This window comes from Colius striatus, chromosome Z (assembly GCF_028858725.1).
Source record: "Colius striatus isolate bColStr4 chromosome Z, bColStr4.1.hap1, whole genome shotgun sequence".
Lineage (NCBI taxonomy): Eukaryota > Metazoa > Chordata > Aves > Coliiformes > Coliidae > Colius > Colius striatus.
In genome coordinates, this window is record NC_084790.1 from 14097941 (window position 1) to 14123786 (window position 25846).

At 38.0% G+C, this 25846-nt stretch overlaps 1 protein-coding gene across 5 annotated transcripts in view; it reads left to right on the forward strand.

Annotated features, from left to right (window-relative positions):
- The window catches only part of SSBP2 (single stranded DNA binding protein 2), a 189325-nt gene extending 164820 nt beyond the window's left edge, over window positions 1-24505 (forward strand). For all 5 annotated transcript variants that reach the window (XM_062018381.1, XM_062018382.1, XM_062018383.1 and 2 more), the window contains 6 exons: window positions 372-426; window positions 3507-3577; window positions 4746-4824; window positions 7759-7787; window positions 12540-12638; window positions 15426-24505. In XM_062018381.1, the coding sequence (XP_061874365.1) occupies window positions 372-426; window positions 3507-3577; window positions 4746-4824; window positions 7759-7787; window positions 12540-12638; window positions 15426-15455 (363 nt within the window). In that variant the 3' untranslated portion in view covers window positions 15456-24505. The remainder of the gene's footprint in view (window positions 1-371; window positions 427-3506; window positions 3578-4745; window positions 4825-7758; window positions 7788-12539; window positions 12639-15425) is intronic.
- The last annotated feature ends 1341 nt before the right edge of the window (window positions 24506-25846 follow it).

Sequence of the window (25846 nt, forward strand, 5' to 3'; positions counted from 1 at the left end):
AACAGAAATGCCAGCTGAAAAAACAGTGGTAATAAAAGTAGGTTGAGGGAATAAAATCTAATTGCCTTAGACCCTGCTCCAAATATTTTTTGTATGACTCATGGCATGAAACAGAGTTATTGACTAACAGATATTCTTGAGTCTGTATACCTATGTGCATCAGAAGTCTGTGCCAAAGCTTGCTGACCAATTACTTTGTCTTAGTCCACAATGAGCTATTTCACTAGTTCATTAATAAATTGTGTTTGTTTTTACCAATGTAACTCATGACATTTATGGATTGTTTTTTTTCTTTTCATTTGTGTGATGTCCATTTTTAGCTGTGGTATTTTTTGCCTTTCATGCTAACAGACATCTTCTGCTCTCTCTAGGGTCCTCCAGGAGGTGGAGGGCCGCCAGGAACACCTATCATGCCTAGTCCTGCAGGTATTGAAACGTACTTCCAATAATAAAAGATAATTACAAGGGATCTTAGGAAGTATACAAATTATTTTTCAGATGTTTATTTTGATAAGGAATCATATAATGTTTAATTATTTTATTTCTATTTTCCGTAGCAGTTTTTTTCCTATACTTTCGCTCTCTTTCTGTCTCTATTATGTTGCAAGAGACACAATTGCTCTACAGTTCAGAGCAATTGATTTCTCTGGCTTTTGTGCTAATCTTAGTGGGTTTTGCAGAATTTCAGCAGTAACAAGTTAAAAACAAAAGAAGACACAGTCTTTAATTGCTTTTGCTAATGTTCTGTGAGATAATTCCACCAGTTTGGAAATCAAGAGATTTTTTTATCTGGTGAAACTTCCCTATAAGATCCTATAGGACAGGCCTGATCAATGTCAGATACTGCATCCCACAGCTATGATGTCATGTGACTGACAGCAGGGTCATGCTGGACAGATTGTCCTCCTCTGTCTTGCAATGGAAGAGTAAGGCCCCAGAGCAGCCATCATCTCATCCTACCAGTGATCTTTTCCCAGAACTTCATCTGCCCAAGTTTCCCAAGTAACATTGTCTGTATCTTGCAACTCAGACCACGTGTAGATTTTGGCCACATTCTTAGATGAGGTGCTGAGGGAAATGGTTTGGTGGTGGTCTTGACAGTGTTAGGCTAGTGGTTGGACTCAATGATCTTAAAGATATTTTCCAACCACATGATTCTATGATACTAAGGTTTGAGGAAACAAGGAGGATGGGAGGATTCAAGATGACTAGCTGGCTTCTCAGGGCTTAAAATTGTGAGTATTTCCCTCCAATATTCTGCAAAGATTCTGATATGAAGGTGGAATTGCAGAATGTGAAGGATGCTGTCCTCCCCAATGAACAACATGAGAAATCTAAAAGGAAACTAATTACATCTTGTGCTATCCAGTATTCAGTAACTACACCTTTTGTCCAGTATCTGCCTGTGTGACTCACTTTCACCAGCTAAAAGAGACCCATTCTCCTTAGTGATCTTACAGTGCCCTCAGCCCTTATGGCCTACATGTTCTTGCTGTCCTTCACAGTTTCCTAACTAGCCATAGAAACTTCTTTCACCAATGTAATATCTTCCTTAAATACTATTTCAGGGCTTTAAAAAAATGGAACCTAAGATAAAATGTAAGCCTTCCTTCTTCATATCACTAGTGAAAAAGATAGTTTGTGCAAGCTGGCATTTAAAAGTTAGAGTCTCTTTTAACATAAAACAAACTCGGAGACAGCCTGCACTTTTAAAAATAGTTAGCACTGCATTTGTGGAACATGTTAGGCTGATTGTGTGGAGCTCAAACAAAGCTTTTGCTGACAGTTGTTCTCATTTCCATTTAAGAGACACAATGATGTTTTTGAGGCTCTGTTTTCCAAAGTATGAAAAAACTTAGAAATTGGCCAGCTGAAAATTTTGCAAAGCTATTTACTTGCCTCTGAGACAAATGAGCTGAAAGAGTTCCCATGGTCTGACCAGCCTGGATTTATTTTCAACAAGAGCCATCAGAACATGGAGAGAGCCTGCAGTGTGCATTGCAAAAGGATCTGGTGGTTGAAGAACTTTTTGCCTACCTCACTGAATGTAAAAAAATAATTTTTCATATTGTTTTTGCTAACTTTAATAACTGTAGGGTAAAACCTTTTTGTTCCCTCTCTTCCTCAAAGTGTATTTGAATGTTCTAGTGATACATAGTTCTCTATATATAATGGAATTATTTACTCACCAAGGTGAATTAATGCTTAGCAGATGCTCTTGGGAAAATTAAGGAGTAGACAAAAATCTTGATTTTGACTTCGCAATGTACTTATCTCAAAACTCTGAGAGAAAGGGAATAGTCTTTTGGAGGATCTAGATACAGAGTACTAAGCTACTTTGTATTCTTTTTGCGGTTACTATAGAGGTACCGATTTTCCAAAGTTGCCAATGATTTTTTTAAATCATTTTGTCCCCTTAAGAGTGATTTAGGCTTTCCTTCTCATCTTGGTAAACCTTTTCATTACACAGCATGTATCTTGCCAGTTTCCACTGGGAGACGTTTTTGCCTAATTTGTCTCCCATCTGCTGCATTTTTTGCTTTACCTTTCATACAAATATTGGCTTGATGTTGTTCAACTTAGTGTTTGGATATATTGGAGACAGAATGAGTAACTTGTATCTACTAATGTAACTTGATTCTACTAATATATACTGTAACTTGTATCTAATAATAATAATGTAACTCGTACCTAGTAGTGTTTGCTTTCTGAAGTTCAACCATAAGAGTTATCTGGATTGACTCTGAATTTCAATTCTGGATGTGCTCCACTTAAAAGTTCTTGTCCACCAATTACAGGAAAGGACTGAGATGAAATATAGCTGTGTCAGCATTGGACGGGGCCAAGTAAAATTCTTGGCTGAACTTATTAGCTGGAGCACCACATTCTGCCAGGATGGTTTTGTTGGTTTTGGATTCATGTCTTTTGAAGCCTTGCACCACACTGTATGATGAAGATATATCAACTAAAGCGGTCCTTAAAGTGAGGATCTTTGAACAGTGTTCCACTGAATAGTTAGATATATCCAAAATCAAATAGTCTAATGTGGACGAGAATAGAAAACGTTCATGTGTTGTACTAAATTGCGTTCCTTATAATGAGAAGCTATTTATCATTTATTACAGATGGAAAACAAATTGCAAGAAGTATTGATAAGAAAGAAAATCCTGTTTTATAGAGAAAATTGAAGATGAGTGAAGTAATTTGGAACTCCAGGAAGAAGCGTTTATGGAATTAAATATTAACAGATACTTGGTGATTTATAAACCTTTTAACAGCTGTACATAAAACCAAAGTCTGGAAGTAGTCACTTAGGGACCGTTGCAATTAGTTGTTTTCATAGCTCTGTTGTGTGGTACCAATAGATAGAAAGGAAATGAAATCTTCCATTATGTTGCTGCAGTGTATCAGTGATTCAGGAACAGAACAAAATGAGAGCAAATGTATTAGGTGAGTAGTTTTATTGAAAGGTGTATATTAGCACTTAAAATAGTCTCTTCTTACAGATTCAACCAACTCTGGAGACAACATGTACACTTTAATGAATGCAGTACCACCTGGACCCAACAGACCTAATGTAAGTATGAATCTAGCTATATACCTCTTTGAATTATACACCTTTTTTTTAAATCCAAACACTGTTTCAAATCAGTAGTACTAAGTTTTCCATTTTTATGGATGACACTTCCATTACTTCCCCCTCACCATGTACTTCTTAATATTTCCCAAATCAATCAGGCAACTACATGTAAAATACTGGTTGGAGCATGTTCTTCTACATGGAAAAGACGTTAGAAGCTTTTTTTATGGACCTTGGGTTGACTTACTTCGTCACACTGTGGTGAAACAAATTTCCTTGTGATAAACGTTATCCTAGAACCTGGCACTAAGCAGCAGTTTCTGCAGGATTCAGATTTCCGTGTTAAAAAAATGTCTACCCTTTAAAAGAGTGGAGGAAATTGCTGAAAACAACACAACATTATGTTGCCCCATCAATCTGTAAAAACTGATAAAATTAATGCCTCTGATAAAAACCTAACTTCACTGTTTTTCTAATGTAGCATTAAAAATGAAACATATTGATAACATTTAAGCCTTCAGTTTGATTGTATTTATGTGATTATAGGCATATTTAATCACAATCTATGTTATGGCCTCTTAAAAAAAGACCAGTAGAACATAAAAAACCACAGATATTGCTAAATCATTTTGCAGTGAATTTCAAAAAAAATCTAGAATATTAATGTCTTTAAGTTTTTAAGAACTAAATTCAATATCTGAAATCGGACAAAAACTGCTCATGTTGCAAAGTAGTCTGACTGTCAGGATGGATAAGGTGGGGTTGGAAATATGTTAATTGATTGCTTGCTCATTGAAGAGAATCACAACAGTTTCCTGTAACTTCAACAGGAGTAGATCTAGGTCAGCAGTAGTAGATTTCACAGTCATACATGAAGTGTTGAAGCAAATCATAAATTATTCCTAACTTGTATTCCAGCCTACAACATTGAAAGTCTCCAGAAATTATGAATGTGTCATTGGAAAAAGTGGGGGAAAAAAGGGTGAACTGTTTTTGCATTCTTCACATGAAGGACTTTCACTAAACTTGTCACCTTCAGAGCTGGAACTGTACATTTTCCCTTTGTGGTTTTGTTTTTTCCCCCTGAGGATTTTTTTCCTTTTATTAGATTATCTACAAAGACTTGTACAGTAATATCAGTTTTTAATATCTGATCCTTTTGTAGTTTCCAATGGGGCCAGGGTCAGATGGACCTATGAGTGGACTGGGTGGAATGGATTCACATCATATGAATGGATCATTAGGTAATGATAGTAAATATCATGAGTGTTGTGAATTTTCAATGACTAGAGCCATTTTCTATGACTGGTTCTCTCAGTTATGTGGGAGAATGTATATAAAAATGTATTTTAAAGTGAAAAGGCTGTCTGTACGTCAATAAGAAGCATTAAGATCATTTTTAACCATATGAGTTGGCATGCATCATACTCCTCTAGAAGAAAAATATTGTGTTTTATTTATATAAGGGAGTACAGTTTTAATCCAGTTGATGAAAGCCACTCTGAAGTATTACATCATACTAATGTAGAGGCAAAGACTTAAGAACCATTTTCATTTGCCTCTCTTTGTCTCTGAAAATCTTTGAAGGGTGTTATTGTGACATTGTGGTTCACATTATTGTCAATTACCTGGAAGTAAGTTGTTAGATATTTTGGTGTATGTGTTAAGCTGTTTTTATCCCAACATTTTGATGTCCTCATTTTTTCTATACTGATCCATATGTCTGTTGTGTGTGGATACTGTTACTCCATCTCCTTTGGCAGCTTCAGGCAGGTGTCAATTTTAATGCACACAGAAGAACATGAATTCTTGTCAGGACATGCAGAGACATGTGCAACACTGTACTGCTCGACTTTTGGTAATTTCTGAAGGACTCGTACCTGGGGGAGAAGCCCTGCACAACTCTGCAAAACACATACACTGCTTTATCTCCTGACCTATCATCCTAGCGGACTCTGCTCTTACTCTTTGCTGAAAGCATGATGGATTCTTGAAAGGGATTTAAAAAACAAGCCACAGATAAGTAAAGTGCATTTATGCCTTCCTCTTCTGTACTCAAAATGTAAATAAATACCTGGGGTTTGTTTCTGTTCATACTCTAAGTATGAACAGAAGCATCTCTGAGTACATCTCTTGTGTGTTGTATTTCACGTCTGTCTGCACCAAGGGGTGTTACTATGCAGGCAACAATGTGGGAGAACCTTGGGCTGCAAAGTCTTGAGATCTGTTTTCTTCTTCTATCCCTCTGATCCACCACCAACATTCTCTTTTACATCTGGGAGCTGGCCCAATGCTTGCACAGAGCACCAGCAAACACTCTGCTGAGAAGTATTTTCCTTTACGGGGAGAAATGCAAGCAACCTAGATACACATCAGGCTGGCAAAAGCCTTGCTTGTTTTCCCAGAGCAAAGCTTTGTCACCTTCCTAGCACAGGTGCAGACCAACCTGAACTCCATACCATTTACATCCATTCTGCCATGATGGATGGAGAGCGCTGGTAGCCCAAAAGTTGGAGGCTATGAGACAGGAAGTTTAAACAGGTAAGCCAGGATGAAAGGAGAAATTTGAAGAGACCTTGGCAAGGTGACAAAAAACATAAGCCATCAAACCTCATTTAGCAATCGTATTCTGCAGTAGGCATCTATCTCCTAATAGAATTATGTATTTTTCTATGAAAGGATGTCTCTGAAATTCCTAGAGCACTTTGCATAAAGACACCTTGTGATTTTACAGCCTTTCATTACATATTGCAATCGTGCAATGGATTGTTGCTTCAATAGGGGTGCACATTGCATTCAAATAAATTAAAAACTATGTAAAAGGTAATCATGTCTTTTTCTGTCACTTTCTATTGCCTAGGAATTGTTTATTAGATAAAAGAAAAAATGAATTTGAAGTGGTTGTGGAAGGATTTTATGTGTATCTAGCATCTCATTAGTTATTTTCTCTAGTGAAAGTGGTGAACTGCTTAGCCAGGTTAATTATGACTGCTTTCTAGGAGTAACTTCATATCTAAACTGGAGCCTGGGCTCTTTAAGGAGAGGGACAAATCTGCTGCATTTCTATGCTGCAGTAAGCAGATGGATTATCAGCTGGATAAATTGGTCAAGGTCCATCTTGAACTTCTGCAGCTTCACTGACCACAACCAAAGGGCATCTGTTTAAAGCTGTGATGATTAGAAAGAAATTTCCTCCAAAATTTGTCTCTTGGGCCATGAAGAAGTAATGCTTCTCCAAAATAAGTCTTCTTATGTATCTGAGGTTTTTTACAGAGAGAAATCATATTCCTTCTCAGCTTTAACTCGCCTGGCTAAGTATAGTAAGCTATTTCAGTCTCCTCCCACAACTCCATTTTCTTGATTATTTTTCTCCAACAGTCTTCTAGTTTTATATTCAGTACTCACACAGAATTTGTCTTTCCTGAAAATAGGTGACTACAATTGTATACTGTCTGTTGCTGATAAAAATGGTTTTCTTGATACCTCCATCTGAAGTTAAATTTCCATTGTTCGTGTCTTTACCTGAGAGTTAAAACTTGTGAAAAAAAATCTTTTCAATAGTCTTGCAGTCATTATATTTAATTTTATTTGTTTTCTATTACTCTGGTCCTTAGGATTATCTGCTTTCTTCCAAGAGATACTGTGATCATCAGTATCTGTAATGGATCAAAGGTTGACATCTTTTCAGCCAATTGCAGTAGTAGGCTTCTGCTTTTTTTTTTTTTTTGTGCTAGGAATATAAAGTTTTACTATTTAGTTTACTACTTCTATTTTCTCAAGCTGAAACAACATTTCCCATAGGTGGATGTACCCCAAATTAGTTGCATTGCCTGTACTTTGCCATGGATAAGAGGACAGGGAGGCTGCACATAAAGTTTCTTGAGTTGTGCTGGGCTGTCTCATCCTGAGAGGATGCAATCCAAATAACTGATGCAGATCAGAAACGTGTCCTTCATTCTTTTCTCACTTTTTGCACAGCGTGTATTCACAGTGAAAGGACTAATGTTATTCAATACTGACTGTAAACTTTTACTGAGAGAGACATTGAGAAGTGAGATGATATGTGGTTGGTTATGTTTTTTAAATATTGCTGTTGCACTGTGTACTTACTGTGAAAAAGATTTCTTAGATTAAGTTCAGCTAAAAACTAACTGAATAATTGTCTATTTTCATTTAAGGCTCAGGAGACATGGACAGTATTTCCAAAGTGAGTATCTAATAAAATACTTTGAATTTTTAGCTTGTTTCACTCTAAACATATTTTATTTTTCCTGAAGTTTTTAGTTACATAGCTACACTTTCTGGTTGTCAATTCTTCAGAGGCTATGCAATGCAGACAGAATTAGTATTAATTGAAAATTTTAAAACAATACCATCAATAGAGAGTGTAAGTAGACTTATTCCCTACTGCATAACAATATATATTAATGAATATAGTCACAACTGTTCATAAACTGATTGATAATGTTATAATCTCCCATACTAGTAAGACAAATGAATATAGTTCTAATAGTCAGTTTTAGTTAAATGTAAATTTGGGAAAATGTCATTATGATGTGATGTTTATGGACCACATGATTGCTTTTGTCACTTCTGCAAGACAATAATATCTTAATCATTAATAAAAGTTTCTAAAAACTAGTTTAAGAAGTAGTTTTAGAAGCAGCACCATTTGGATACCACAACCATTAAATAGTTGGAAATGTGTGAGTTCAGCATGTGGGGTTTTTGCATCTACAAAAATAATATTATGTCACTTCTTTCATACAAGCAAAACTATTACATATGTGACCAACATTAATTTAGGTATCAATGAGCTTATTACTGGTATTGATAAAGTGACGTAAGTCTGCAAAACACTATGTTTTGTACTGAGTATCTTCAGATGTAATTGGCTGAAACTAATAAATGTATTTCACTACTGCAGTCTCCCTGCACTTACATACTTTTGATCTATAAATACAGAAATGAATGGACTGTTTCAGTTAAAATTTTATAGTTCATTTGTTTGTGTCAAAATTCTTAATAGTCTTCCAAGAAAGAAGCGTGAGTGTTTTTGGAGCATTAATAGCTGCTTGTGTATTTTGGTTGCCTCAGAACTGAATACCACAGTGCTATTGGTAGTTGTCTCCCAGTGCAGACTTTTCCATTTCAAATCTGTCTAAAACTGGTCTGCAGGGGCTTTGGTCACACTAAGGGCCTTGCCTGTTCTCAGGAGCTGTGATGAGATGCTGACACATAGTGAACAGAATGCTTACCCTAATTCCCACAGGTTAACACAGAAGTTTGTAATGTGGATTTGTTGAGAATATACTTGCATGTGTTCAAAAGCAGGAGTCATTTGTCATTAGTGATACATATTTGTATATCCAAAGAGGAGGAGGAGAACCCTGTACAGTTCCCCAGTTTGTGTGGTCTTCTGGCAGTGTGGCGTGGGAGAGGTGTAGCAAGTGTGCTTAGTGTGTATCTTTCCTGGAGAGAAGGACTTCAGCAATATGTGTCCAAGGCCATTGCTGCTCCTGTAAGGGCAGCATCTATAGCAGTCCAATATTTTTGTACATTTTTAAGATTTGTAACATTTTCAAGCTCTGCAAGAAGTAAGATGATGAAATGATCGTGTTGCCAGAGTTGTGCTGTGCTTAGATGTGCAATGATGGATTCAGTAAAAGCCTCCAAAGAGATAAGTGTACAGCAGTTTTTAAATCAATGTCCATATTTTTTCTACAGTATTCTTATTGCAAACTGCAACATTTTTAAAGGAAGAAAACCCAAAACATTTCCATTAGCTTGCCATGGGATTATTTTTAAAAGACTAATTTAACTTACTGGTGTTAACTATCAGTATGTGTGCAAATACCAGTAGCTCTGAAAACTTGGATCTAAAAATTTACCTAGAAGTCTTGTAATTTGTTATCCTTAATAAGGAACTCATGAAGGTCACGTTTGATGCGTGTCTTTCAAATAACTAAAAGAAAGATGCTGCTGACTGGAAGTAACAGTTGTCCTGTCACAGTATTGTATCTTTTTCTGAGTAGCACTGCCCAATACGCAGCCTCTGTTGAGAACACTAAAACTGTGTGGGTAGCATTGGTGGTTTTGGGCAGGTATGTAATGCTTTTGAAACGTGAATAGAAAAGTTCTGTGTGCAAGGAATAGCATATTTCTGGGACTGATGTGTGCAAAGTTATTATGTGTCTGCTTTCCAATTTTGTACACAGTTAACTGGCTTGTTCTTGCTGAGGCAGCAGTCTCCCTGCATATATCACCAGCTAGTCTTGCAGTTGGCTTTCTCATAAGTACATCTCCAGTGATAGGAGCTGTTCACTGAAGTTAACATTCTTTGAGGCTATGTGCAGGTCCAAGTACAGAACCTCAGTGTAGTAAAATCCATATTAAAGGAGCTGATTGTCCATTCCCTGGAGATGCAGAAAATTAATCCAATCTGGATAGAATTGGTACAGCTCACAGAATTCAAAGCTACGTTTTGTAGAGAAGGCTCAGAGATGTGGGGCTGAGAAGACTGAAAGGACCTTATCAGTGCTTACAAATACTTAAAGAGTGGGTGTCACAAGGATGGGATGAGTCTTTTTTCAGTGACAGGACAAGGGGTAGCAGGCACAAGCTGAAGCAGAGCAAGTTCCTCTTGAACATGAGGAAAAACTTCTTTCCTGTGAGGATGAAGGAGCCCTGGCACAAGCTTCCCAGAGACGTTGTGAAGTCTCATTCTCTGGAGGCTTCCAAACCCATCTGGACATATTCCTGTGCAACCTAATTGAGGTGGACCTGCTTTAGTAGGAGGTTGGAATGGTTGATCTCTAGTATTCTCTTCCAACTCCAACCATTCTGAAGATTTTCATTTAACTGGCTGAATGGCAAAATATTAAGTTTTTATAAAGCAGATTGAGATGGAAGAAGTAAATGAACTGAAATTATGCGTATTAAATAAACATTAATAACCAATGGTTCTTGCCCTGCCCATGAAACGTGTGCAGGCACCAAAGCCATAATTGCTTTGAAAAGACTCAGCTAGTGCTGCAATGCTAGACCCCATACTGGCCATAAAAGCAGCCCAGGGGAGTTGCTATGAAAGTGTTTATGGCAGGAATTTGAACCTTTGGGGCTGATGTACTGTAGCAATTGCAGAATTTCAAAGCTTTGTGCTACACAGAGCAAGATGACATAGGGGTAGATCCCCCAGGAGTGAAGGAAAATTCAGGAGTATCATATAAAATAAATGTGACAAGGCCTTAGTGGGTTTTAAGCTTTATAGTCATAGATTTTAGGGCCAGAAGGGACTGATAGCATTGTGCAGTATGACCCCCTGTGTAATACAGGCAGCAGGACTTCCCTGAATTAATTCTTGCTTAAGGTACAGTATCTGTGGTTGAACTGAGGCAATAGTTGTCAACTGTTTTCAAGCTGTTGGTCCCTAAGATTACCTTCACTGAATAGCAAACTGATGTTAATCAACTAGTTGAGCTTTCAATTGTCTTTGATGGACTTGTCCAGTGATTCCTTGAGATCTGGGGCTCACAGTTTCAGAAGCAGTGAGCTGGATTGCAGAAAGGAAAAGGGCTAAGGTGGGGGTTTTGACACAGCTCTGTAAGCTGCATTTTAGATTTAGTTATACTAATTGAATACTGCATACAGGTATTTCCAAAGTGCAAAATACTGAGTTTTTTTAAAGATAAATCTCTATACTAACAGACACACTTTTTCAGGATTATGATTCAGAATAATATACATTGTGACATTCCAGATTTGCATTTGTGTAAGTGAAATCTCAACAGCAGTATTGCATTCAGGTTTTATGGATTTAAAAAAAAAAAAATGATCAAGGGAAGAACTGTGATAGATATAAACATTTAATAATAAAGTTCATGACTTCAATCCTTTTCCCAACTGCTCCTTTCCCATCGCAAATCCTCTGTAAGCAGGAGTCTTAATAGTGATAGAAAGAGAATTTCCCATGCTCCAGGCATGGTAGGGTACTGCAGATCAGCTTTGTAAAAACACCTAACTAATTGTAGTGTCTGCAGTAATCATGTGTTAGCTGTTGACTCAGAAAAATTTCTGTAATAATTACCTTATTTCACCCTTTCTTCAAGTAACTGAATCTCTAAAGCATTTTGTGAACATTGTGGAGGTGGTTGTGCCCCTCCTGTAAAAAAAATATCTTTGGAAGCTTTTATATTATTATTTATTAGCATTTCATTTACGCCTAGACAATGAAAAGGTAGATTGAAACACGGTTGTGTTATGCACTGTGCAAGCAAACAGAAAAAGTACAGTCCTCCTGAAAGTGCTTGTGAGTTCAGTCCAGTGGACAACTGTTAATCGGGAGTCTTTTATCTAAAACTCGTTAGCTCATTCACCTGTAAACTGTGTATTAGCTGTGCTTAATTAAGTGGTTTAGCACTTGAACCACACTTGTGAACTAATTGTGTCACTGTATTTCAATAAACTGAACACTGTGAACAAAGATCACAGGCACAGGCCTTTGCAAAGGTCTGCGTAGACCAGATCCCTCCATACGACTGTCTTTAAGTACATATTCACAAGTCACATATGTCAAGGCCCAGGATCATAGACTTGAGTGAATTTTACCATGTGATTTGAGGCAATGACAGAGCTTTCTCATATACCTGCTGCAGCCATTTGTAGCTTTTCCTGACTTCGGTAGGAGAAGATGCTGGCTATAACCAGAAAACAAGAATTGCTGCTAAATAATTCTTGCTTCAGGGAAGAAAACATTACTTTACAGGCTAAAATTAGTGACTGAATCATGCAGAACTCTGCAGAGGCTTATTTTTTGTCTTTGAAAATCCCAGTGCTTTGCACAGTGCATCTTAGTACACCACACTATTATGTAAAACACGCCTTTGGCACACTTGGTGAGGCTGGGAAATGAGCTGAAGTCTTCCACTCTTAATCTGTATTTTAAAATCTTATTTAACAGAATTCTCCCAGTAATATGAGCATGAGTAATCAACCTGGCACTCCCAGGGATGATGGTGAGATGGGTGGAAACTTCCTAAACCCTTTTCAGAGTGAGAGCGTAAGTATTTTTTTACCTAGTTTTTTTGGGGGGGTTTACTTTCTGAACCTTTCTCTTTTTTTTTTTTTTTCTCTTTTAGAAAAAGGAAAAATAACAGCAAGAGCAAACACCTTGTAGTGTACTTGTAATGCAGTACTGTGCCTTATATGCCAAGCTCCTCAAATTATATTATTGATTTGCAAAAAATTGTGTGAAAAACTGTTAGAAGTTAAGCTGCAACTGAAAGATGTGGGAGGTATAGATTTACTGCAGAAACTCTTTTTGTAGATTAAGAGGTCAGTTGTCACTGAAAGTTAGATCTGTCAAGCAGTAATAATTAGTCTGCACATACTTAGTAATGCACAAGGGGCATTTGTCAGGCAATATCTGAGCAGCCTATATACCCATAGTTGACGGATCCTTACCTCTGAGTGTTTTGACATGTGATTGCCCAGCCTTTGACTCCTAAACAATGTGTTTTGTAGGGAATGTCTTCCAGAACAGGATTTGCACTGAAGTATAATTAGAGCACCAGTAGATCTCATGTTGTGAAGAGTTAGAGCCAGAAAAAGCAAAGGTTCCCTCTAGCGTTCATCTCGGGACAAATGGTGATTTGTTAAAATGGAAAGTGCTTGAGGCAGCAAAGCATCGTGTAGCATACATTACAAAGCAAGACAACAGTATTTTCATACTCATGTGCATTGAAGCTAGGTTTCTAAATCCACATTTAGGTTCCTAAGTAGGAGTGGCCTGATTTTTCGGAAGTGTTGAGTGACTTCAACACTTCTTTTCTTACTGGAAATCACTGCTGCCAGAAGTGAGTGCAACTTCATTAACTATGCCAGTGGTGAACTCAGAAATTACAATGAGTAAACAGTTTCTGTTAGATCACAAAATAGTCGAATTGTATAATGATTTTCAGGGGAATCAGATTTGGGGGTTTTGCGATTTGCTTTAGCTAGTGAAAAGGAAGAGTTTCTGCATGTTAGCCATGGTGTCTTCAGTAAAGAGGGCACATGTTCAGATTGTGTGGAATATTGGAGAAAATTGGTTTGTCCGATCAAAAAACAGTGAGGTTTCAGTATCTGCCAAAAAAACAGTAGCCGCAGAACCTCCATGAAAGGTGATCCTTTCTCTTGGCAATCCTTGACTCTCAATTTGCCATGTGTTACTACTGCTGAGAGAAGGCAGGCCAGCTCAGCAAACTAAGGTGATGAGAAGAAGGGCTTCAGTTATACTCAAAGGAAGATCACTTTTGTCAGACAGTTACTGGATTGTAGGGGCAACTGCATGTTGTTTCCCTGCCTGAAAGAACCTGCAAGCCAGTTTTGTCAGAGTTCTATGTGAGATGTATGTGTGCGTTATCCATGCCACATGCATTCTTGTCTACTTCTAGGTATCATTCTGCTCTATCACAACTAGTCGCACTGTGGTCCTTGGGGACTGTCTTGCTTTCTGATTCCTGTTCTGTTACCTGGCTGCTTACAGTAGGCATTATTATAAAGTCCTTTCTCAGGCAAATTTGCTGATCAGTTCACTAAGAGTTTTGATTTGGTATGGAGAACAGTGCTTGGCTAACATTAAGTGAAAAATCACAAACAGCTTTAGATCATCTTTCAGTTCCTTGTCCAAAGTGATTACCCAGGTACTTTGTCTCAGATACAGGAAATGATTTAACAGGTGCTTTGCTTTAGGCATTCGAGCTGGTCCCTGACTTTGGTTAAGGATAAGCAGGTTCTTACAAGGTTTGCTGGCCCAATGTGGCACTGCACAGCAGGATTTGATAGGAGTAAGCCCTAAAGCAGACAAACCATCAGAAACATGACAAGGGACAAAAAAGACTTTAGCCAAGTAGTGCAGTCTGTGTTATTTACATGACAGGGAAGACCCATCCAAAATACTTCTGATATTCTTGGACCCTTGAAAATGCCCAGCTCTTGAAACTCTAGGTTTGGCAGGATTTTTATTGCATATCTGGTTTTGCAAAGGCAAATTTGTCTTTCATGTATCAGTTTTGATAATGGTAATACTTCTTGTATTTGAACATTTTCCTCAACTTAGAAGATTTTAGGCTAAATTGTTTCTGCAGTCTAAAATTTTCAATTTAAAACCAATTAGCATATAGATATGCCCTTCTTCCAGGCATTGTGGTGCCCCATTGCTTATTGTAATGAAGTACTGCTAATTCAAGGGCAAGTATAGCTTGTATAAAGGCTGTAGTTCAATTTGTGTTACAGTAATGTCATGTGGTGACCAAATTTTTTAATCACATAAAGGCAGATGACCCCTGATGGTCCATTCGTCCTGTCTCCTAAAATACAGACCAGAAGCCTTGTTTAATTCCAGCCATACATATCTTTACTCCTTTCTTCCCATAAAGTAATAAAAAGCTCATCAACATATTTATGTGGTTCAGCTAACCATGACTGCAGCCAGTATACTTGAGACTAAGCCATGTGCCTAGCTTAGTCCCCCTAGTAGACAGCACTGGCCAGGAAAAGGTATGGAAACCGTAAGTATTGCTTCATCACACCACCCAGGTAACACCAAAGTGGAGTTACTACCAACTCCCCTCTTCAAGGGGAGCAGCTTTATCAGCAATATTGGTACTTTTGCATAATGAGAAAAGCATAACAGAAGTTACAATACCACAAATTGAATTACAGCCTTAACACAGACTATAGTCCAAATTTAGGAGGACATTCAAGGAGCATGCTGACATTTGAACTCATTGCTGTGGTCCAGAATGACTTTAGTTACCTGGGGGGGAAAAAATGGTTGTTAAAATGTGGATTCCTCTTTTTTCAGTACTCCCCTAGCATGACAATGAGTGTGTGATCCATTAACAAGTCTCGCCGTGAAGACCACAGTGAGTTGGCCCTCTTCAGAGAGCTACTGCAGAAGAAAATTATTCATCCCAGTGTACAGTTTAACAAAAGGATCTCAGACACAATTAGACCCACTATTTTTTTTTCTACCATGATCCCTGTTTTGTCAAGAACGTGGGTCCCAAACATGATTGAGACAACTGTAAAGAGTGGCGTAATAGAACTGCCCAAGATGGAACTGCAAACCATTATCTGTGTATGTACACATGTGGGTTAACGTATGTGTATGTGTGTGTGACGTAGAAATGCACACATACATATATAGACCTGCAGGACATTGTAAAATATTATCACATGACATCTTAAGTAGAAATCAGAAGTAGGGACTCTATTCCATCCTTTTTTTTCACGTTTACATTTTAATTATTAAAATTTGCTTTCCCTCCCCCCTTCTGAACTGTTTTATGTTGCATATATCACTGCTTTATAAGTTATTTTTTAAGGTGAACTCAAATGATAAATTCTTCTGATTTTGTAAATGTCAGCCATTATGGATAGGAATAAACTTGCTTATAAGAGCTTTCATTAACTTGTGTTTGATACCAGTTACCCTGTGAATCACAAACTGTACTGTCTCAAGAAATAGAAGAAAGCTCATCTTAATTTTTTGGAGAAATTTAATAACTTTCACGTAGTTGGGTGATTTTTTTTAATATACTTTGCCTTTAAAAAAAGAAGCACTGAAAGTTATTTTTCTTCTTTAATTGAAGCCTAATATCTGCAATATCTATTTTAAATGGAAGCCTGAATTTGATACAAGCTTCTCAGTTTATATAGAGTACTATAAGGTTACTGTAAGTGAGCTCCAATTGCTATAGAATCTAGCAATAAAGTGTCAGGGCTGCTTCTGCCCTTGGAAATGAGTTTTCTATTTAGCATGATCTTCTGTAGGGGTGGTAGTTAGTGAAAATACAATAGAGTCCTTATCACCAAAACTTTTTCTAACAATTGACTATTACATTTCCCATTTCCAGTGATTCTCAACCAAACTGTAGCAATCCATGGCCCTAATTATAGACAGCGTGTCCAAGCCTATTCAGAAAATCAGATCACCCTACTTCTTGGGTCTGCATTTTTCACCACATCTACCAGAATGAATTCCCCCAAAACTTGCCTGTAAGCAGTCTTTTTTCTTTTGAGCCAAAATGAGGGAGTAAGTAAGCTTTTGATGGCTACTAGGCTCACGGGGATCTTGCTTTTTCCATGAACAGAAGAGGACACAGGTCTGGGCCACTTTATAAGGTCAGCCTATTAGGCTTAGAAGCTGGGGCCATAATGGAGAATAGGTGTATGGTCTTAAGTGCTTACAGAAGAAATCCCGTGTCTCTTCAGGCAAAGCTCTAAAATCAAGATTATAGTACATTTAGTTCCTACTTATTTCCATCCACCCCCTAGAAAACAAAAATTATCAGTTGTGGATGATTAGCGGTGTGGGCATAAAGTGGCTAAATAAAAATTCATGACATAGGCAAAAAGCATAGTCTCCTCCTTGGACTTTGCATGTAGAAGACCCACTTAGCATTAGTGGAGCAATTCCAAGAAGTGGGATATGTCCATGAAGTCTTATAGGGAGACTTTTTCGCCATGAACTTGTGATAAAGAAGCATATGGAATGGGCTCACTATGATGGTAGCCGCACATAACGGGATGTGTAAGGAGTACTACAATCTTCTAAGTCCTTTTTCTTTGCATATATTATATAAATATAATATATGAAAATTGAAAAGTAACACTTTTTACTCTCTTATTAGTGCAACTCAAAGATTAAGCTCTTGGAGGCTTAAAATTATGTTAAAATATCAAAGATTTTAGTAGCACCATTTTTTAGTAGTAATAACCACTTTGATTAGTTGCAAACAAATCTAGACAGTCATCACATGGTTTTGTGGACTTTACTCCCAGTGATTATGAAGGTTATATTCATTTGCTTATCTTTAGAAAACACTTTATTGATGTCTCAAAAGATGCTAGAAGCCCCTGCTATTGATTTGAGCTACCAAACCTCAAAATCAGACCTAATTTCCTCAGACCCTTTGCTGTTGTCCTAACACCATTGGTTTCAGTGGTGGTATTCCCAGTGTACCCTAGCTTCTCACATAAGCGCTGCACAGGCCAGGTGTCCTTGCAGCCTGCATTTGGTATCTATATTATCCTTGATAGCCTTCTTGTAAGGACTTTAGGATTCCTCTCTGCCCAGTTTTAGTCAGGTGATATCCCTGCTATGATAGATGGATATGCTTGTACCAAAGCTCGTTCACACACCAGGTTAAGTGGGAGCTCCTACACCATTGGGTACCCCTGTGCTGTCCCATGCCAAGCTGGGGCTCCTGCAGGCAAGGAGCAGTGACGACATCTCATGGTGGCATCAGTAAGAGCTCTCTTAATGAGACAGAGTAAGTGACACTGCTGTGGCAAAATTAAGCAGAGTCAGGACTTAATATGAATCTGAGAATTAATCTTTTTTGTTTGAAAATTTGGCATTATCTGCAATATTTTAGCTTATAGGCACCTGTTAGGGATGAAAGTCTGACCAATTAAATTAAACCTCTGCAAAGAAACCACTTCATTGGAACTGCTAACTCATATTGAATATCATTATCAAAATACATTATCCTAGTTTATATTCAAGAGCATAGCATCCTTTCAGGCACATAATTTTCCTTCTATAGTTCTTTCGAACTCCCTCTGTACAGTTTTTGTTACTGCCGGTATATCTTTGTTTCCCCTTTCCCTTTCTTTTCCAAAACATTTATGTCATTAAGCATTGTTGCATTGATCCTGCAGCATTAGTCTCCATAAATAGGTCTCTGGCTGTCAAAATGAACACAATCAGGCGCTGCTTCCCAAAGCTGATCATACAGTGCCCTAGTGCTGCAAGTTACTAGGTATGTCCAGCACTTCTCATACCTACCTAGCCCCACAGGCTGGTGGAATTAAAGAGGTGCAAGCTTGCAAAATTTTAGATTTGGGATATTTGATTGAATACTTGTATATCTTCCTGTTACAATTTTTGTCAGATATGAGGAAATCTAATCATCTTGTTTTCTATAAGGGAATGCTTAGATCCCTATGCTTACACAATTAAAGTAACTTACACATACATTGGTGACGTTAGGTGATAATAATCATACATAGCTGAACCATTAGAAAACAATCATGTGCTCAAAACTCAACTTCAAAATTATAAATATCCCTTTGGGATTTTTAAAATTTTCTTAAATCTTTTTGCTTGTTTATTTGTTTCCCTCCTATTGCTTATAAAGCCTTGTAGGATTTTCATAATATCTAGAGTATTAATGTGGAAGGAAAGACCATTTCCAAGCACTGACTTTTTGCTCCTCCTCAAGTTTCTGATGCACTAGATACCAGTGTGTAACGTAATTGCTGTTTACATCTGCCTGTTGGCAACAGTGTTATTGATAATGTCAGAACTTGTCCAGCTCTGGGAGGAATTTTACTGTAAGTAGTGCAGGATAATTTTTCCACACTGGGTTGTTAGTGTGGAAAAGATAGATTTCTTTCTTTAATACAGAAACAAGTAGATCATGATTCTGTAAATGGATCTTTCAGGAAAGGTTAAAGTAAGGCTTTTTGAAAGCAGAAGTGATGAAATCTTAACGCAACAGAAATAGGGAGTAATGGGTCTGTCATACTGTAAGAACTTGGACAGAACTCCGCCTTGTAGAATCATCTGAAACTGAGATTCACATGTGAACATCACAGTGAAACCACTGCTGCATAAACCTATGAAAACGAGTATTCATACTCAGATTTTGTTTCCATATCTATGTCTTAAATAGGCAGGAGCAGGATTTAAGGCAAGAAGGAAGAAGCTGTATGGATCACATGTGGCCTGACACATACATTTAAAAAGTACCTGAGTATTTGCATATATGGGTTGCATATTTTTTTAAGTTGCCCAAGCAAGAGGAAGAACTGCGGCTGCACTCCGTGTGCACTCCCTCCACTGTAGAGTGAGTTTGCTGGATGTAAAAAATGCGGCAATAATCTGGAGACTCATCTTTGATGTAGCATGTGCTACCTAGTGACATAAATGTGCCTGGGCTTGACTCAAGAGGCATCTCCAATTGTCGGTCCCCAGCTCAGACAGTTGTCCATCACCCCTTTGGCTAAAACTGCATCTGCCATTTTTTATTTGGAAGTCTACTGGTGGCAAAGTCCAGACCACCAATAGGTCACATAGTCAGAAGTGGTAACAACTTTCAAACTTAGCAGCCTGCTCCCTTTACCAGAAGATTAAATTCCCCGTGTCCCAAGACATCCAGCTGTTGCTGTCCCTTGCAACAGGAATACACAATGAGAAATACATAGGCTAATTATTTATGTTGAATAGTTCAAATTAGGAAGAAGTGAATAGAATCTTCCTTCTTTATGGTTCGCAATTCACATATCAGAAGGACAGGTTCTTGAACTGGCTAAAAATCATTTGAATTTTCCCTTGTTCTGTGACTGGCAAATGAAATACTGCACATAAAGATGATTTGGAATTAGATGGGTAATTTGGTGAGGGAGCAGCTGTTACAATATTCATTGTTGACCACTTTATTAGTTTTTTCCCTTTACCAATCAAAATCACTTTTCAGATGATATGTGTTGCCGTACTGGTAAATTTGGGGGTTTTATGTTCGCTGTAAGTGATGATTTAGCCATGATACCTGTCCCAAACACACTTGGGTTTGGTTGGGGCCTAATGATTGGAAAGCTGACAAAGCACATCTTTCAATTGCAACCCCAAAAACTCTTTCAGCAATGGCAACTCATTTGTCTTCAAACTGATCACATTAAGGATTTAATTCAAGATTTAATGATACAAAACAACTATAAAAATTCAGTACACTTGGGGATAAATTAGTTACATTTAAACTTCAGCACGTGCAGTTTCCTCTACTTTCCATACATGATTATCTCTGTTCTATAAGCTTCTGTGCCTGGCAGTTTTCTTGCTCAAACTCTGGTAAAACCACCCACATAAGGTCATTTTTTTTTGGTGGAATTTCACTCTGATCTGGGTGGAAAACATAATTTATCTGAGGTGTGACATTTTTTGGCAGATATATAAACTGAGGAAATAGAGGAAAATACAGAGGGTCTGATGAAATTAATCAAAATTATGTTTCAACCTGAAAAACAGGAAAAAAGTCCCTATCTAAAACACTGCTTTGGGCACATGCATGCAAATTTTCTGCCAGTGCTATTATCTTGAAAACAAATTACAGTAAAAAATTTAGAGAAAACAAGTGGATCGTGTACTCAGCACATTAAAACTCTGATCCTGCAGATGCATTCACTTTTGTTTAAAGTACATAGTCAGGTTTAAACAGATTTAAGAATAAAGTAGTATCCTTCATGAAAGCAGGACTGCTAATATGTTAAAAACCATGCTCAAGTGTGGGCAGTCTAAGAAGTTCAAATTAAGTCTTCCCTAAATGGACATTATTTTAAAGATTTTACCAATGCGGGAGCATGTTTATGTATCTAATAGTGATACGTGGAACAGATTTGGCTTTCTTCTGTTTCTTATTTTATTAGAGCATTGTTCACTCCGACATGAGCTGTTTTTGTGAACTTGTCCTTCCATCTTGTTTCCAGTTGTGCAGCCATAGTTCCCTCAACATAGCTAACAGCTTTGCAATTTTAGTCCAAACTTCTGTTTGGTCACTGTTCTTCATTCAAGCTTAAAATATGTAAGAAAGCCTCTCATGTAATGGGAAAACTTGCCATAAAAATGTATAAAGGTTTTCTTGAGTACATGTTTTCACATTTAATAAAAATGCAATTTTCAGTTATAATTTGAAATGGTCACTTTCTAGCCACTAATTTCAATGTGCACAAGAAATTGAGAACACAAATTGCTTTTTTTAAAAAAATAAAATAAAATTCAGCATCATAAATATCTGCTGAAGGACATGGTTTGGGGGAAATCAGATCAAACCAAGATTTACTACCTACTCGCTATGAATAATACAGCTGGACTGTATGTTGAAAACTCCTTCCACATCCCCAAAAGTGGATTGCCTGACATCTGATATCTGTGACTTTGTAAAAGCCTAATTCACAAATAGTCATTTCATTTGTCTGTTCCGTGTTTTCACTGTATCTCATGGATGATTCAGAGTGCCCCTTAGCTGTGCAGGGTTTTGTGGTTGTGGCTCTCAGAGGAACCAAGTGGTCAAGCAGGCTTGTTCACAAGGTCTGGTAACTAAGGACTGGGTAATATATCCCCAGGTGTGCGCTCAGAAACAAGGTATTGGTACACTACCTCGCTGTTCCCTTGAGAACTGGTGCAGCTCTTGCTGTCAGTTCTGAGGCTCTCTTGATGTTTCACAATGCTGAGACAAGAAGCCTAATTTTGCCAAGAGAAAATTCTGGCAGTTCAGCACCAGTTTTCATAGGGAATCGGCACAAAACATGGGGATTTTTATTTTCTCAATACCCTGGGTGTACTAGGAAATAGACCATACTATTTAGAAGTTTGGTCTGTTGTGGAGATATATACAGTTCCTCAGATTAGAAGGGAATTGCAACCATGACCAAACCTACATTTGTCCCTATAGAGTGAAATCATCAGTAATCGTTTTTGATGTGAAGAATTATTGCTGTGGAACAACAGCTCCAATCCTTGAGGAGCCAAATTATCAACTGGATGAACTGGACCTTTGTATTCCGTTGTTTAATCTTCGTGTTTTCTTCTCTTTCATTTGGATTTTCCCATTAAATGCATCATGCCAGACCTTTGCACAAAAATCTGAACAATTTGCCCAATAAACTTACTGAAAGTCGCTCACATATGTAACTAGAGCCCTACTAGAGAGAGTTTGTTTCATTAGAGACACTGGGTGGAACAAGAAATAAGGGGTGACAGTGCAATATCCTGAGAGCACTTACTCTTTGATGTTAGGAAATTTAACATCTCGCAAACTCATATAATAGATGAGATGATTTCTAACAATGACATAAAATAGCTTGAAACAAAAGCCCAGCATCTTTCATGCAGATTGGAGGGAAACATCTTTCATTGAAGTAGAAGTTTACTGAAGCTATAATTTTCTAGAAGAGCTTAAAAAGTATGTTACTGATAGCAAGCTTGTTAGCAGCAAAACTCTCTTTTAATGCAGAAGTGCATCCTGCAGAGTCTAATCCCCAGCAGAGAGATTGTGCTGCTTGATCTAGGCAAGGGACTAGGACTGTCCCAATGGACAAGGGACTGCCACATCCTCGAGCCACACCTCTTGTTACAGGTGAGCAAAGTGCTTCCAGTGCATGTCAAAATCTGTCTCTAATGGGAGCACAGAGCACATCCAACAGTTTAGTGGAAAGGAAAAGCAGTGTTTGCTAAATTGTTGTCTATAAACATGATGTTCAAAAGCAGCTATAAGCTGTTCCCTGGCCTATTTTCATTTTTCTGATTAACTCCTAGTTTTTATTTCATTTACATTAGCAGTTAAGGAAGAGAATACAACTTCCCAAACTAGGGCTGAAATACAGACATGAAAGAATGGCATGAGTAGTGGAAGCTGGAGTTTTCTGATAGTTTCTCAAGTACATTTTCAATTTTTTTTTTCCAGGACAAAAATCATCCATATAATATCCTTTTTTAGCCTCGTAGTGGCTATTTGAGAAGTGTGAATCAAAATGCTGTATATGCTTAGAGACCAATTTTGAGGGCTTTTTTTGTGGCAAGTATCCCCTTGCAAAAATGTTGCAGTGTGTCTATTTTGTGCATGTTTGCCTAAAACCACAAAAACGAATCAACTTTTTTATGGATTGCTGTACATGCATCTGGCAAACACTTGTTTCTGGTGGGAAGAGGAAGATTTGATAAGCTGGTGGGTTTGCATTTTTATGTGAATTACTTAAAGCATTGGTAAACTATTGTCAACTTTGTTCACATTGCACAAGATACTCTGTGTACTGCTGGCATTATAACCTCCGTGATCCATGCATATTCTGTAAATTCCTGTAGGTTTTGTGTAAGAAACCTTGTCACCGTTGCTTACTACTGTAAATCCTTGTTTTGAAGCAAGAGGTGGCTTTTGATTGTACAGCCTTGTGTATTATATACTACAACAGTACTTGTTCTGTCCTCAAAACTTGCTGTTCACATATAGTTAAAGATTTGTTAAGCACGCTTAGTGGTTTCAGAATTTATTTCAAACAGCAGATATATAAGCCATTTACAGGAATATTAAATGTTACGCAAGACAATTCCACCCCGTTCATACCGTTCCTGAGAGATTGGGGCTGGATTTGAGCAGTCGGCAGGCAGCTGCAGGCTAGCACACCAGGTGGCTGCATGCTGGGGGTGCAGCATATGCCTTCCAACTGCGGCTGCCTGCGAGCCTGAGATCACACCCTGTGCAGGGAACTGCACAGGAGGACAAGTCTCTCCTCTTGCTGTCCCCCCAGCCAAGGTACCTTTGGGACCTCAGCAGGCTGTCACAGAGAGCCACCAGCCTACAGGCTTCCTTGCACTAAGTGAGCAAAGACATACTAGCTTTTTCCCTGGTGTCTCTCTGTTTTGTTTGAGTTTGGATTTTTGGGGTTTTTTTTCTAAAAATGGCATTAGTGCCAGTACAGAAACCCATCTCTAAGGGTATGCAGTGGGTAAAGCACTGCCTCCGTACTGTGTCCTCATCCCAGCTGCCACAGGCTTTACGTGAGGCAATGTTTTAAGAATTTAATTCTTTGTCTGATTATGGAGATAGAAAAATAATCTGAATTCTTGAAATCTGGATTCTTTTTTAATTAGTGTTTTATGAGATACAACAAAGACATGAAAATGTGTATGTGTTCTTTACTGGTTTCTGACATCATAAATTCAAATCCTGTCTAGACTGAGACAATGATGGGGATTGTGAAAAAGCTGGGAAAGTTGAAGGGGATTCTTACTTGTATTATTTTAAGTTCTGTGTTTTATTTGTTTTTATTGATAGTTTAAATGACTAAGTTAATCTTTTGAATAAAGGCAGTCTTTGTTAATGACTTCGCACCTTCACCCTTTCACCTAAGACTTTGAATACTCGCAATAAATGTTTCTCACACTTCAAGCCACTCTGTAGATAAATTCCCTATATTCCTAAAGTTAAAAAAAAAAAAAAAAGTGTTTTTACAGATTACTTCAGCCCTTTACAGAGGACAGCAGGGCAATCCCAATCCCATGATCTTAAGCATTTGCAGGTCACATTTAAACAATCAGGCAGATGTATTTTAGACAAAGAATTATTTTGAACATCATAAATGAACCTAATGCTCAAACTTCACTCTTTGGTGGTAAAGAAAACCTCAGTAATTTTCCAAACCAGCAAGAATTACATTTGTCAATATAAATATTAATGTAGAAAATACATGCAAAACTTGATACTGCCTCTGACCTTAAGTATTAATATTCATAATGGGGATATCACAGAGTCTGTGTATTTCAGAACAGCTGTATTTCTCCTCAGTGTGTGCTTTATCTTCATTGTCGCGAGCTACCGCAAAAAGACAATCCATGCCGTGCTAAAAGGGTTGAAATGCAAAATTCCCACAGCATCGTAAATATGTGAATGTGTGTGCATGTTGTGTTGAGTAACCAACTGAAAAATTCTCCCACCCCTGTGTGTTAACTTTTAAAAGCAGGCTCTGGGATGGTTTCAGAAGGGCAGGAGTCCATAATGATGAGAGGTCCAATACACTGCCTGACACTGATCCCTTTCCAAATGGCTTAAGATTTTGCTTTAGGGCATTGCAACTATCCCAGCTGCAGCCCTTGGGAGGAGTTGTACCATGGATACCTCTTTATTTGAAGTGCTTGGACTACATCAGAAAACAGACCTGCCCCTGAAGGCTTCACTTATTTCAAAATCCTTTTTGAAACACACAACTGTTTTGCACAGCCGTTGAAGTGCTGAGAGGTTTGGGATGTGAGTTCTGTTATACCACAGTGCAACCCTGTGTGCATTTATCTATTGAGAGAGCCTTTCCTCGGAGAGTTTTTCTGACAGCCAGCATAGCACAGCTCCAGGAATGCACTGTTTGGTGAAGCCACCTTGTCTGAGGAACAAACTGGGGAAAAAAGGTCTTAAAAATTAAGCCTCACTGTTTTCTCTTTAAAAAGCTCCTTGCAAGACTGGGGAGCAGCAAAGACACGGATTGTGTGGGGCACTAACCACAAAGGGTATCTGGGTTGGAGCCTCGGATGTGGCTATTGCAATGTTTTGTAATGGCAGTACTGTACCATCACATCAGACTTGTTTCTGCTCCACGCTGTGCCCTGATTTTAGCTGCCTGAATATTACTAGCCTAGGTCTCTTCTGTAAGTCAGGGGAGGGACAGAAGAGC